Here is a 13,058-nt window from a genome sequence, read left to right as displayed (position 1 = left end):
TTCATCATAATTCTATAATGGAAGGAAAAGATAAAGATTAAAGAGATTTAGTACAGGAAGTAAATATAGATTATTGTAGAGAGGTAATGTGCAGGAAAGAGATACAGATTAGAGAAGTAATAATGTACCGAAAAGAAATATAGATTAAAGATATATGGTTACAGGAAAGAGACAAATAATACAGAATAAAGAGAGTACAAATTATTGGGGAAAGAGTTTATAAGTTACAGTGGCACCGCTCGACATGAATACACCAACACCAGATATATTTTGTCACACTATATATATATTGTCTGAAGCCCGAGCCAGGTGGAAATTATCACGATGTTCAGTGACAGCAAGCTGTGCTAACTCTGCTGACTATTTGACTGTTCCCCGATCTGGTTAGTTGGGGCATAAAGCAGTCTAGTGAACGGTTTTTTCTGCTCGATCTGGCTGAAATTCGACCATGTTTTTCGCTAAACGTTTGCAAAACTATTTTGACTGGATCCTTAAGTGGTAATGCGATTTAACGTGTAGTATAAAAACTAGTCTAGGAAACGTTACGACAAACGACTTTAAAAACTGTATTGCTGGGAAAAATTGGACAAGATCCCCAAATTGATCATGTTTCGATGGATTTATGCATATTTAGAAAATAACAAGTTTTTTTTTTTTTTTACTATTAATGCACATTAACTTGAATTTACAAGTTTTAGTATCGTTTTGACCACAACCCACGTATCTTGGGTTGTACTTGTAAATATCTTTTAGTCAATAAAGATGTTAAATTTGCTTTTAAAACAAATAGGTTTTTTTTTTGAGGATATGTAAGAAATAGAATAATATATTCGTGTCCGTTAGATACCATTTATCTCACAACTCGTTGTTTAAAAACATATCGGACTCGTTTTCGCTCGTTGGATACATTTTAAAACAACTTGTGAGATAAATGGTATCTAACGGACACTCATGTATTATTCTCTATATAATAATTTGATTGTGCTCAAAAATGTGTTGGTAAATTATTTAACTGGTTGTTGTTTTCTTTTAGCAACATAACGGCAATATTGAAGAGCTACAGGTAGGACTATTGATAGGTTCTTATGTTCCATTGATAAAACATAATGCATAGATTTGTTTAATTAGTTAATAATATATATATATTTTTTTTTAATGAAGAACAGTTCTTAGAAAAACCATTGTTAACCAATCAGGAAGTTTGTTTTGTTTAACTACACCACTAGAACACATTGATATTGATTTATTAATCATCAGCTATTTGATATTAAACATTTGGTAATTGTAACATATAGTCTTAGAGAGGAAACCCACTACATTTTTCCATCAGTAGCAAGGTATTTTTTATATGCACAATCCGACAGAGAGGACTTTAAATCTCTGACTAAAAGCTAATTAAAAATATATTCTTTGATGGGTCGTCTAAAATTTTCTTTTCATGTTTTAAGACAAATTTTTCATAAAAGGGGAGTAGATTTTCAAGAAGATATCCTGCAGTTTTGCTTTTTAAGATCTAAAAACTGTTTTGTTTTAAGCTTATAATCGAGAAACTTAAACAAGAGCTGGCTGTAAAGGAGGAGGCCCTCATCAATCGGGGTGCGTTGCTGTCTGTGGGGAATCAGACTGAGGAAACTGGCCTGCTGCACCACTGGTAGGTAGCACTAGTGTTGGGAATCGGTTGGGAATCAGTCATTGTAGAATCGGTATGCACCAACAGATCGACTTTAGCGTTCACAGTCTGTTAGCATTACATCAGTTATAATACAAATGAAGAAGCAGATCTAATCTTTACAAGGTCAAATTACTTATTATTACCCATATGTTATAAATATCTTCGTACATATCAAAGTGATACGTCCCACTAGAATGCCAAGTGGGACGTAACACTTTTGACGTCACATGATGACGTCATCAATTAGCGCACTACAACCTTACAGAAAAGTCAACGAAACGAGATGAGTGATATAAATTAAGATCGATTGTGGGTAATAAATAGGATATAAAACTCGCTACTACCTCGTGAAATAATTTTCATTCGGGACATAAACATGATACAAAATGGAAGCTCGTTTAATATCCTATAATTCTGAAGCTCTAAACTTTCTCAAAAATAGAAAAACGATAATGTCCTGGCTCGGTAGTTTCACTGATAAACATGTGGTCATAATGTTCTTGTAAGTATGAACAATGAACCCTTTAGGTATCTTCTTCCATTTTTAGTTGAACTGATTTTAATCGATCCATTAGTAATTTCATGAAATTAAAATATGAACATTATTAAAATTTAAAATTTTAAAAAATTTTAATGAAAGTTTTAAAAAGGTCTCATCTTTTGACTGAGGCAAACTTGAATTAGCCAAGATTTAATACAAGGCCAGCTGATATGGACTGCCAACAAGACATAATTATAGGATATTAAACGAGCTTCCAATTCGTATCATTTTTATGTCCCAAGTGAAATAATTTTTTAGTTGTCACGAGCTTTAGCGAGTGACAATAAAAATTATTTCATGAGGAACATAAACATGATACGAAATGGTAGCGAGTTTTATATCCTATTTATTACCCATAATCGATCTTAATTTATATCACTCAACTCGTCTAGTTGACGTTCCTGTTAGGTTGTAGTGCATGGGCCAGTCGTTGACGTCACGAAGTGTTATGTCCCACCTGGCGCACTAGTGGGACGTATCACTTGGATATGTGCCAAGATAGATTTAACCATATGGGTAATAATTAGATCTCCCTAAACTTTTCATGAGTCTTTTTTTGTGTATGACACCTGACTTTGACCTCATCGCTGTCCAATGACTGAAAATTCTCCTTCATATCAACAGGTTTTGTGTGTTGTGCCAGCGAGGTGCTGTACTCTGCTCAGGTCGACTGATTCCCCAACACGAGAAGTGTGTCAAGACCTCATTAGTGAGTTACATAATGTTCTTTAATAACTGATGTTTATGTGTATATTTAAAGCAGAATTGCTGCTATAATTCATATTAAACTTGAAACAACTACCAATATGTGCAAATTGGACTCCAATAAGTGTCAGAATTGTCCAATATTTTATGTGTATTGGTGTCCTACTTTTACTTATTGGCGCCCAGCTCTCAATGAGGTCAGCAAGAGGCGAAACATTACAAACAAAATTTAATTTCAAAAATGTTATTTTAATAGCATTTTTATCCAGTTTACATGTTGAATGTCACTTTCGTACCATTACGCTCAACCACGAATTGAACACAACTTTGTTGCACGGCGTTGGATGCATCTGTTGACACTACTGTTGCATTATTGGATCGACCGGCCTGTTGACGAAGAGGAGTGCTGTAAGGGGGTGGCTTCAAACTGTTGGTGGTCGCGAAAAACTTTTGTTGTACCACGTCATCTACCATTTTGAGCAAATCGTCGCTCGTCCTTTTGTACCTGCAAATGAGGATTAGAAACATGTAATTTTCTTCTATGCTATAAAAAAAAACCTGAATAAATTACTTTTTACAAGACACCCTTTGAATTATTGATATTTTGCAATTGCGTAGTTAGCAGAAAATTCCTAACTTGATATATACATGTACGTTCTATAATTATAATGTCCGAAAGGCTCCATTACAACCGAAAACTGTTATACGGCCCTTTAGCTGAGGACATCAATGATACTTACCCTCGAATAGCTGAAGACCTATGACCAGTCCGTTCAGCTATCAGTTGCTCATCAATGCCACATTCATACAACCGGGTGGCCGTCGTGGCACGAAGGGAGTGATTGGTGTAGAACCCATTGAATCCGGCATTCTCACAGAGCCGCCTGACAACTCCTGATAGAAGGTGTCGCCCAACGGGAACAGAACAGTACCATAAACCTTGTAAATATTTCGTAAACCACTGAATTCGAAATCACTATTGAAGTTGAGTCACCAGACCTATCAACCTTTAGTCAAGAGAAAGCAGGAGGTGTGTGTTGAAAAAGCAGGAGATTTTGTCAAAAAGCAGGAGATTTTTTTAAATTCACACAATTTAACCCAAAATCGCAAGATTTAAAAACAACATTATTACAATAGGTTATATGAATACTATATAATGTCATATATACTTGTTAACCTTAGATCTTTGCAAAAAAAAAAAATAATAATAATAATTAATTAACCATTTTATTTTTTATTTTTAAAGTTTAAATATTATTATGATTTAATACATATTTTAAAAAACCCCAAATATTTTATCCAAAAATGTTAAGAACATGAACAAGAAACAAATTAATTAATTAGTACATTTACGGTATTACACTTACAGCCTTACAGGTTGCGTTACATTATCATTTGTGGTTAGTGTACCTAAGTACCAAAGACAAATTTATATAAATCTTAAAAATTAATATTCAGTTTTTTACTATAATGAGGAACGGTGGCGTGGTACTTATTTGAAATCATTATAATGATGCAATAAACATTGAATTTTCATTAATGATAAGTAAAACCTCATTACGGACATCGTGTGAAATATACAGGAATTATACCCATTTCCGTGAGTAACTTTATGTCAATGTCAAACACAACATTTTTTTAATTGTACAAAAATAATTTCTTGAAGTGTACCCTTATAACCAACATTTTACTGCACAAACATACAAAATTAACTGACACAAGTATGTTTATACAGCTAATTGATCTTTTCGTTGTCTTGCTGTGACATGTGATTTTAACATGCATTGTGTATATCGCTGTCAACTCGGGAGTCTGGCAGTTCAGATTTGTCATAGTTGCATTATGTAATCCAGTGGGAAGACATTTTACAATTCAGAGGTGTTATTAGAACTAAATTGGATAGTTTTTTTTATATGGCAACACTGAATGTCAATACACAGCCTGTTGAATTAGCGGGAACACGCTTCGTAGCCATTACGATGACAACAAACATAATAACACGTCATTTTATAAACTCCATGTGCTTTTTTTAACAATATAAATAGGCTATCCTACAATTCTCACTTCGGCAAAGGTTAAACAGTCGGGACAATTCGGCCTGTTACATTCTCAGAAACCGAAAGTAGTCGACATTTTCCGAATGAGAAAAAAAGGCAGAGTTACTTCCCGTATGATATTTTGACAAAAGAGGATCGATTTTTTTATATGCTTACAAAAATGTCATTTAACAGGAGAAATTGTCTCCCGCACAGGTGAAAGGAGATTTTATCAAATACCGGGAGATACTTAGTTGACATCCCTGCCATTTTGTCTCAAAAAGCGCTGTAGTGACATGAGTATTTCACTAATAGTGTTACCATGATATTCTTTGCCTTTTTGGTTTCTAATTTCTGTTACAAAAAAACATAGCTCTCTATTCAAATCCGTAACGGGCAGATTCAGAAGACTTTTTCCAAAATCGGAACACACACCCCGCATTTCACGATGCCACGAGTCAAAAATTCTAACCGCTCACTGACCCTTCTTTTCGGGGTTTTTGTTTTTACCCGAGTTTTCTAAATTGTAATACTCTTTTTCAGTTAATGGTTTGCCGAAACGCCCATTGGCAATATTGTTCTCTATTTGTTGCGTGGCTTTCAAAAGTTCTTCATCGGAATCATTACTATTGGCGTGTACAGAATTAGTTTGGTCATCATTTAATATTTCTTTCGTGGCTTTCAAAAGTTCTTCATCCGAATCATTAGTATTAGTTAATTCGATATCAAAATCACCTTTTACTTTTAAAAGATCTTCAAAATCGGAGTCAGTGCATATGTCATTTAACGAAACATTTTCATTTTTGAAGTAATGCTGGGTCAAAAACAAATCATCACCAGAATCCATTTCTAGCATGCTGTTCATCAGTGCAATAAAATGATACAATGTGCGCGATCGACTGTCTTTTGTCTCCAATAAGCAGTCACGTGAGGAAAACGTTAACGTGTGCATGACAAGATTTCACGTGCATGTCATGAATTAAGCCGACATGTAGAAAAATGCATTTCAAACTGAGCACGCCAATAAGTTAGCTATATGTTTGAATAGCCGGTATTTCTATATTTAGGTTTAAGTGAAATAAATTACTCAGAGACTACAATAGTCTCTTCGTAGTTTATTCCTTACTTAATAGCTGTCCAGCGATCCTACTTTTCCTACTTTTTGGTCTCTGTCCTATTTTCCTACATTTTCTTCAAAATACCTAGTCTTTCTTACTTTTTTGTTTCAAAATGTCACAAATTGTTGTTAAAGTGTGCATATTGCTTTTGTTATTATAAAAGTCAACAGTTATGGTAATTTTTTCCACAGTAAGATATATATCTCCTAATTTGAGGCATCATATGATCTCAACATATTAAATTGACACCCTGAAAGTCAGTGTTACTTTTGCCATGTCTAAGTAGTGTGCTCCTTCAATACTCATATGAAGCTGTGGTATGGCGTTGTCCATCCATCCGTCCGTCTATACATACATCCATCTGTTAACTTTTTTCTTGTTTAGACCATATCTTGCATACAGATGCATACAAGACCATCAAATCTCACATGTACGAATAACTTGGGATGGCGATGTGTTACGTACTATTACTAGGTCACTGCGACCTACTTCTCACGGTCTACTGCACATAACAGTAAATCCTTGTCCTGACCATATCTTGCATACAGGACCATCAATAATTTTTAGCAATGGTTGTATGTAAAAAAAAAAATCAGCGGTGTCTCGTCGCAGAATGTTATACAAATATCTTGGTTTGAGAGTTAAATAAACATGGTCTTAATAACACAATATCAGTAGTCTTAGCTCGTGAATATTTGGAATACCTTGGAGTTACAATTGAGTTCCGAATTCCCCACTCGAAACGTCTCGGCTGACATAAATAATTTATTTAATCAACAGATTAAAAAACCCATATTAGTTAACATTTATCATTTTATTATTTAAGTGTAAGTTATATTTATATATATCTCTGCAGTGAATTTTATTAAATAAGTTACTTCAAAATAATTGTGTATGGCAAAACAGAATTACGATCGATCAGCAGACCCGTGAAAAGGCGGGATAAGCCAGATCACGTGGTTTCTTGTTGATTTATTATCAGAACAAGTCTGGAAATAACATATCCTTTCTGTATAAATAAAAGTAAAAATATGTCTTGTCTCCCCACCACTGAGGTTGTGACCATCTCCCACTCCAGATGTCGTTCCTACGGGCCTAAATAAGTGTCTTGTCATGGACGTTGCCCAGTAGGCCTACAAATGTGTCATTTGCCAAGCTTTGGTAATCACAAACCTAATTAATATTAAGAGTAAGTATTTCTGTCTTGAAGCAGTCTGACGTATGTAATATGTTTTAAAATGCATATTTAAAGGTGGTTTTGCTGTTGTTGTTTTTACCATGTCATGCACATGCTTATTCATGAACTATTACTAGAACGCCTTTGCATTTTCCGAGGAAAAGAGTTTCCCCATGTCTATTAATAGACCCGATGAATGGCTCAACGACCAACGCATCCTTTAAATGAATGTTTTGGCCTATCCTTCTAAACTGAACAGTAGACGAATTATCTAGTTCCATAGTGTTTATTTAATGTAAATTGTACCTATGAAAGCACATGGTCCCGAAGGTAGCAGTCGTCATTTAGGCAGAAAATTACCTTGGACAAATCTCCGGGTTCATTGTCACTCTATGGTACCTTCACTTCAGCTTGTGTTGCGTTTTTCACACAATGTCAATTAAGCAACCAAAGTTAAATGGATTCTTTTATTTTGAAGTAGTATCACTAGCATTGTTATTATAAAGTTATTTGAGTTGCGAACGTGATTGGAATTCCTTACAGCAGTGACTGGACAATCATGAATTTTATTTTTTAGTTGTTTTTAACGTGTCTTTAACAAAGTAAATTTTCCCTCCAAAGCTAAGTGCTTATAAATTGCATCATTTTATCCACATTTGATTGTAGTTTTCATCTGACAGTTTTATTACTTTTTCATTATTTAATAGTGAACATAATACAACAAAGACTTTTACGTCAATCCCCCTGTAAACTGGATACCCATCGAACTTACTTGGCACATGGGTTTAGGCTACTGTTTAGAGGAGATTCACTGCACCATGTACACTTGTAGGTAGGACCTACTAGTATATATATGTAACAGTACATGAATAATAAAGGACAACAGTAACATTATTTTAAAATTTGGTGATAGGCACATTGTCATCTATCACCGATACAGATGCATACAGGACCATCAAACCTCACATGTAGGAACAACTTGGGATGGTGGTGTGTCACATACAATTACTAGGTCACTGTGATACAAATAAATAAAATAATTTGTCTGTTCGTCCATCCCATTGCAAAAATTTCACATAATTGTAGAAATGAATCATACCCATAACATATTCATTAATAGCTATGGTTTTTCATCAAACTCCTGACGGGTGTATCATGTACCTCACCGGTACTCTTGTTTTATGATTATATTTATTATTTAGTTACTATTTAAAATAAGTTTGTTGCTGTTAAAATATGTGCGATAGCCAACGTACTTCTTGAAAGTGAAATGGACCAAATTAAAAAAATTCATATCTAAAACATTTTTAAATGAATCATCCCATCCCTGCACAAAACATTGCATGTCTTGAAAAGTAAGAATTGTTTAAGAGTTTTTCTTTAAAGGACATGAACAGTTTTTGGGTGGCACTAAAATGAGGAATTGTAGACAAATCCTGATATTTATCATCTTTGCAGTTGCCGTAAATTTGAATAGTTGAGGTGTCATTAGCCAACCAATTGTTTCCTTTCTAATGCATTATAACAGATGTCACACTAGTAAATTGTAATAAATCTGAGTTAATTTCAGAAGGATCAAAATTCATTTTATGGAGTGGGAATCAGTCTTTACCTCTCCATTTTTAATCAGTTTTAATTTGGAAGCATATGGTAGAAAATGAGGAGCAAGGAAGGAAATGTGTTATTTAATGACACACTCAACACAATTTATTTACGGTTATATGGCGTCAGACATATGGTTAAGAACCACAGAAATTGAGAGAGGAAACCCGCTGTCACCACTTCATGGGCTACTCTTTTCGATCAGTAGCAAGGGATCTTTTATATGCACCATCCCACAGACAGGATAGTACATACCATGGCCTTTGTTACACCAGTTGTGGAGCACTGGCTGGAGCGAGAAATAGCCCAATGGGTCCACCAACGGGGATTGATCCTAGATGACCGCGCATCAAGCAAACGCTTTACCAAAATTGAAGAGCAGTTCTTCAAATTAAACTGACACAGTAATAGTGTAACTTTTTTTTATCAGCCATGCATTGACTTGAGATGGACTCAGATGAAAGATTTAACCTTATTTTACTCAAGAAAAACAGGAATTCGCGATATTTCTTAAGTACTGAAAAATAAGATGGAACACAGAAATTGTTTGTGGAACTGATTGTTAAAAATCAGTTTTTAGCAACATTTGCTATCTGCCCCTGTAAAAACATTTAGCCTCATTTCAATGATTATCATCAGTTCAATGATTAAACTTTTTCTCCCTGTTCTTTTCAGATCTCACGTTCTCCAGAAGGTCTGCATGTATACAAAGTCCGCTACACCAACAGCTCAACGGAAATACCAGAATTTCCGAAAACACCAGAAATTGCCATGGAACTCTTAATGGCTGCCAACTTTTTAACCCGTGTCAATTGCAATGTTTGGACCTTAGTTTATGAAGTGTGTTTCTGCTTCCTCTAAATTCAGTTGAAAACTTCATCTTTATGCAAAAAAAATTGATCTTGGATCGAGGACAGCATGGATATGTATGTGGACTGGTGTATTGTCAAAAAAACCCACAACTAAATTAAATACAAATTTTTATATTCATCTTCTGGGAAAGAGTAATGTATACATAGAACTGTGGAAGAATTTTATTATTTGAATTGACTGAATGGTATTTGATGCGTACCAATTTAGTTTTTGTCTTGTCCGGACCACATCTTGCATACAGATGCATACAAGACCATCAAATCTCACATGTAGAAACAACTTGGGATGGCGGTGTGTCGGGTACTATTACTAGGACGCTGTGACCTACCTTTCAAGGTCTACTACACAGTAAATCCTTGTCTGGACCATATCTTGCATACAGATGAATACAGGACTAATTTTTATAAACAAATGAAACAAAACCATTATTAGAAAATACCTGTTCGAGTGGTCCAAATCGTGCAAATATGTTTCGAAGTGCAGAGTGTGATGCAGAGTTATTCTTCATGGGAATTATTCCCGGCCATTACTCAACACATGAGAATAAGTTATGGTTAAGGCTACTCAGAAGTATGTCTCTCTATCTATCTATCTCTCTCTCTCTCTCTCTCTCTCTCTCTCTCTCTCTCTCTCTCTCTCTCTCTCCAGTTTATCTCTCCTCTCTCTCTCTTGAATCTCTCTCTCTCGCCTCTCTCTCTCTCTCTCATCTTTTTTTACTTATTAAATAATGAGGTGCTTTAATTTTATCATATCACTTGATTGTGATGTAACAATATGTAAATGTTTATAATTTGAAATTATAAATTTTACGTGGACATCAATTTAGATCTACGTGGTGGGGTTGTTTTTCAGGGGGGGGGGGGGGGGTCCGTGCAACTGGGAACACCCCCTGAATAAGACAACTGCTATCAATTTTGAATCATGTTGCGTTATTGAACCGTACATGTTACCAAACGAATGTTGCGTACATTCATTTCAACTTATTTTCGTGCTTATATCCAATTAAGGTTCAAGCACGCTGTCGTGGACACACCTCGGCTATCAAGTAATTGTAGTAGTTGGTGAGAGAGAAGAGGGCGTAGTGGTCTTAACACTGAGTAGGTCGTTAAACTCGCTCTGGGTGGGAGCCGGTACCTGGCTGCGAACCCAGTACCTACAATCCTTATGTCCGATGGCTTAACCACGATACCACCGATGCATAGGTGACATAGGTACCTCTCAAACAATACTATGGTTATAATATATAATACCAGTATTGCCACATACCCGCCCCTTATTGTATCGGGGCACGTATGATATGTACAGAACTCGATATCGTTGCACCTGACTTTCTTACACACCCCGGCCTCGGTGGCGCCGTGGTTAGGCCATCGATCTACAGGCTGGTAGGTACTGGGTTCGGATCCCAGTCGAGGCATGGGATTTTTAATCCAGATACCGATTCCAAACCCTGAGTGAGTGCTCCACAAGGCTCAATGAGTATGTGTAAACCATTTGCACCGACCAGTGAGCCATAACTGGTTCAACAAAGGTCATGGTTTGTGCTATCCTGCCTGTGGGAAGCGCAAATAAAAGATCCCTTGCTGCCTGTCGTAAAAGAGTAGCCTATGTGGCGACAGCGGGTTTCCTCTAAAAACAGTGTCAGAATGACCATATGTTTGACGACCAATAGCCGATGATAAGATAAAAAAATCATTGTGCTCTAGTGGCGTCGTTAAATAAAACAAACTATACTCCTTTTTTTCTTACACACCCGTTGGTGAGAACGCCATGCGTTAGTTTTGGTTACATGTACGTGTGTTAACAATTTCAAGACATACAACTGGCTGTTCCTAGGTGATGACCAGGTCACCAATGACATACGTCCAATGAAAAAACTATACGATGGAAATGCGTTAAAGATGGCGACCGGTGGTCAACCACCCGGTATACGCTCTGATAACAATCTTGATAATTCAAGTTCTACAGCTACTGCAGATTGTCATACCCACATTACTCGAAGAGTTAACCCATCAGGTATGGATATAGTTAATGTTGTACCCACAACGCCATTTTTTGATGACTTTTCGTACACTTATATGGGTGGACTTGCGAGCCCTTCTGAGGGTAGCATGACATACCCCATTGTCGACACAACTGATGTTCAAACAAATCAATGTTTACATAGTCAAGTGCCAAGAAAATGCTGTGATCTGCTACAGTTTATCTTCAGTGACTTGTCATGTCTACCTAAAGATGTGTTTACTGATCGCCTTATTGAAATTGTCGAAAATGATAAAAATGAATTAGAAATTCTACGCCATGAATTGTTAAAATTGTGCAAAAACAATGAACAGTTTGAGCACAAAACGGCTCAGTTAAAAAGAAGACATGAGGCGCGAACAAGAACAGGCGAAAGCATGATTAAAAAACTCGCAAAAGATTGTTTTATATTATTTCGATCTTCACGGGGAGACATGAACGAAGATTTGTTTGATGTAATAAACATATCCAAACGTCAAACCCTTACAACAGACAGTGAGCAGTGTTCAGGCGAGGTTCAGAGCGACACATTGGGCATTGTGTTCCGTGAATCGCTTGCTCGTATTGAACGCGACCTGATTACGCTTCGCGGTGAACTGATTCAAGACATCGACTGTTCTCGCAATAAAATAGAAGAGCAAGCCAAGCAACATTCTACTCTTAAAACAGAACTGTCGGACTTGCGACAACAATTAAATAATCAAAAAGAACTATATGCACAATTACAAAATGAAAATCAACAGTTAAAAGAAACAGTAATTACTGTTCAAAAAAAGCTGGAGAAGCAGTCAATAGATCATAAAACTATGTTAAAACAAACTCTGGGGGAATTTAAAAAGGTTTATGAACAAAATAAAAATCTCAGGTCTGACATTGACAAAAACAACACCGATATGAAATCTCACATCCAAGCATTTGATGATTTAAAGAGTGCAGTTGTTTCTTTAAAGAAATTAGAACAAACAACAGGACAAATTAAAACTTCACATGATCATTTGCAGAAAGATTTCATCTGTCTTAAACAGAAAGTTGATAATGGTTGTCTTAATATTTCTCGTCTAGCCGACGAAAAAAGTATGGGAGTTTCATCAATCAAATCGAAAGTTCAGATAACAAACACAAAAGTGAAAGACATAGAAGAAAATTTGGATGAGATGACAAATTTAATAAAGTCAGTAACAACCTCAACAACTGATATGCGGAAACGCGTGTGTTTATTGGAAAAAGAAATAAAAAATGTTTCGGCGAAGAAAAGTTACCGAGAGGCAATAACACGTAACATATCAACAGAAACATTCAATACATGCGATTC

The 13,058-nt window shown here is 35.8% G+C and overlaps 1 protein-coding gene across 1 annotated transcript; it reads left to right on the top strand.

The window, feature by feature from the left end:
* The first annotated feature begins 86 nt into the window (after nucleotides 1–86).
* On the top strand, nucleotides 87–10,341 carry LOC121374595. Its single transcript, XM_041501701.1, has 5 exons — nucleotides 87–116; nucleotides 1,034–1,063; nucleotides 1,536–1,651; nucleotides 2,838–2,922; nucleotides 9,527–10,341. Exons 1-5 carry the CDS (start codon nucleotides 87–89, stop codon nucleotides 9,710–9,712), a joined length of 447 nt encoding a protein of 148 aa, XP_041357635.1. The 3' UTR covers nucleotides 9,713–10,341.
* The last annotated feature ends 2,717 nt before the right edge of the window (nucleotides 10,342–13,058 follow it).

Source organism: Gigantopelta aegis, chromosome 6 (assembly GCF_016097555.1).
Source record: "Gigantopelta aegis isolate Gae_Host chromosome 6, Gae_host_genome, whole genome shotgun sequence".
In the NCBI taxonomy this organism is placed as follows: Eukaryota; Metazoa; Mollusca; class Gastropoda; order Neomphalida; family Peltospiridae; genus Gigantopelta; species Gigantopelta aegis.
Note: the sequence above shows the minus strand (reverse complement) of the source record. Positions and strands in the feature narration are given on the sequence as shown.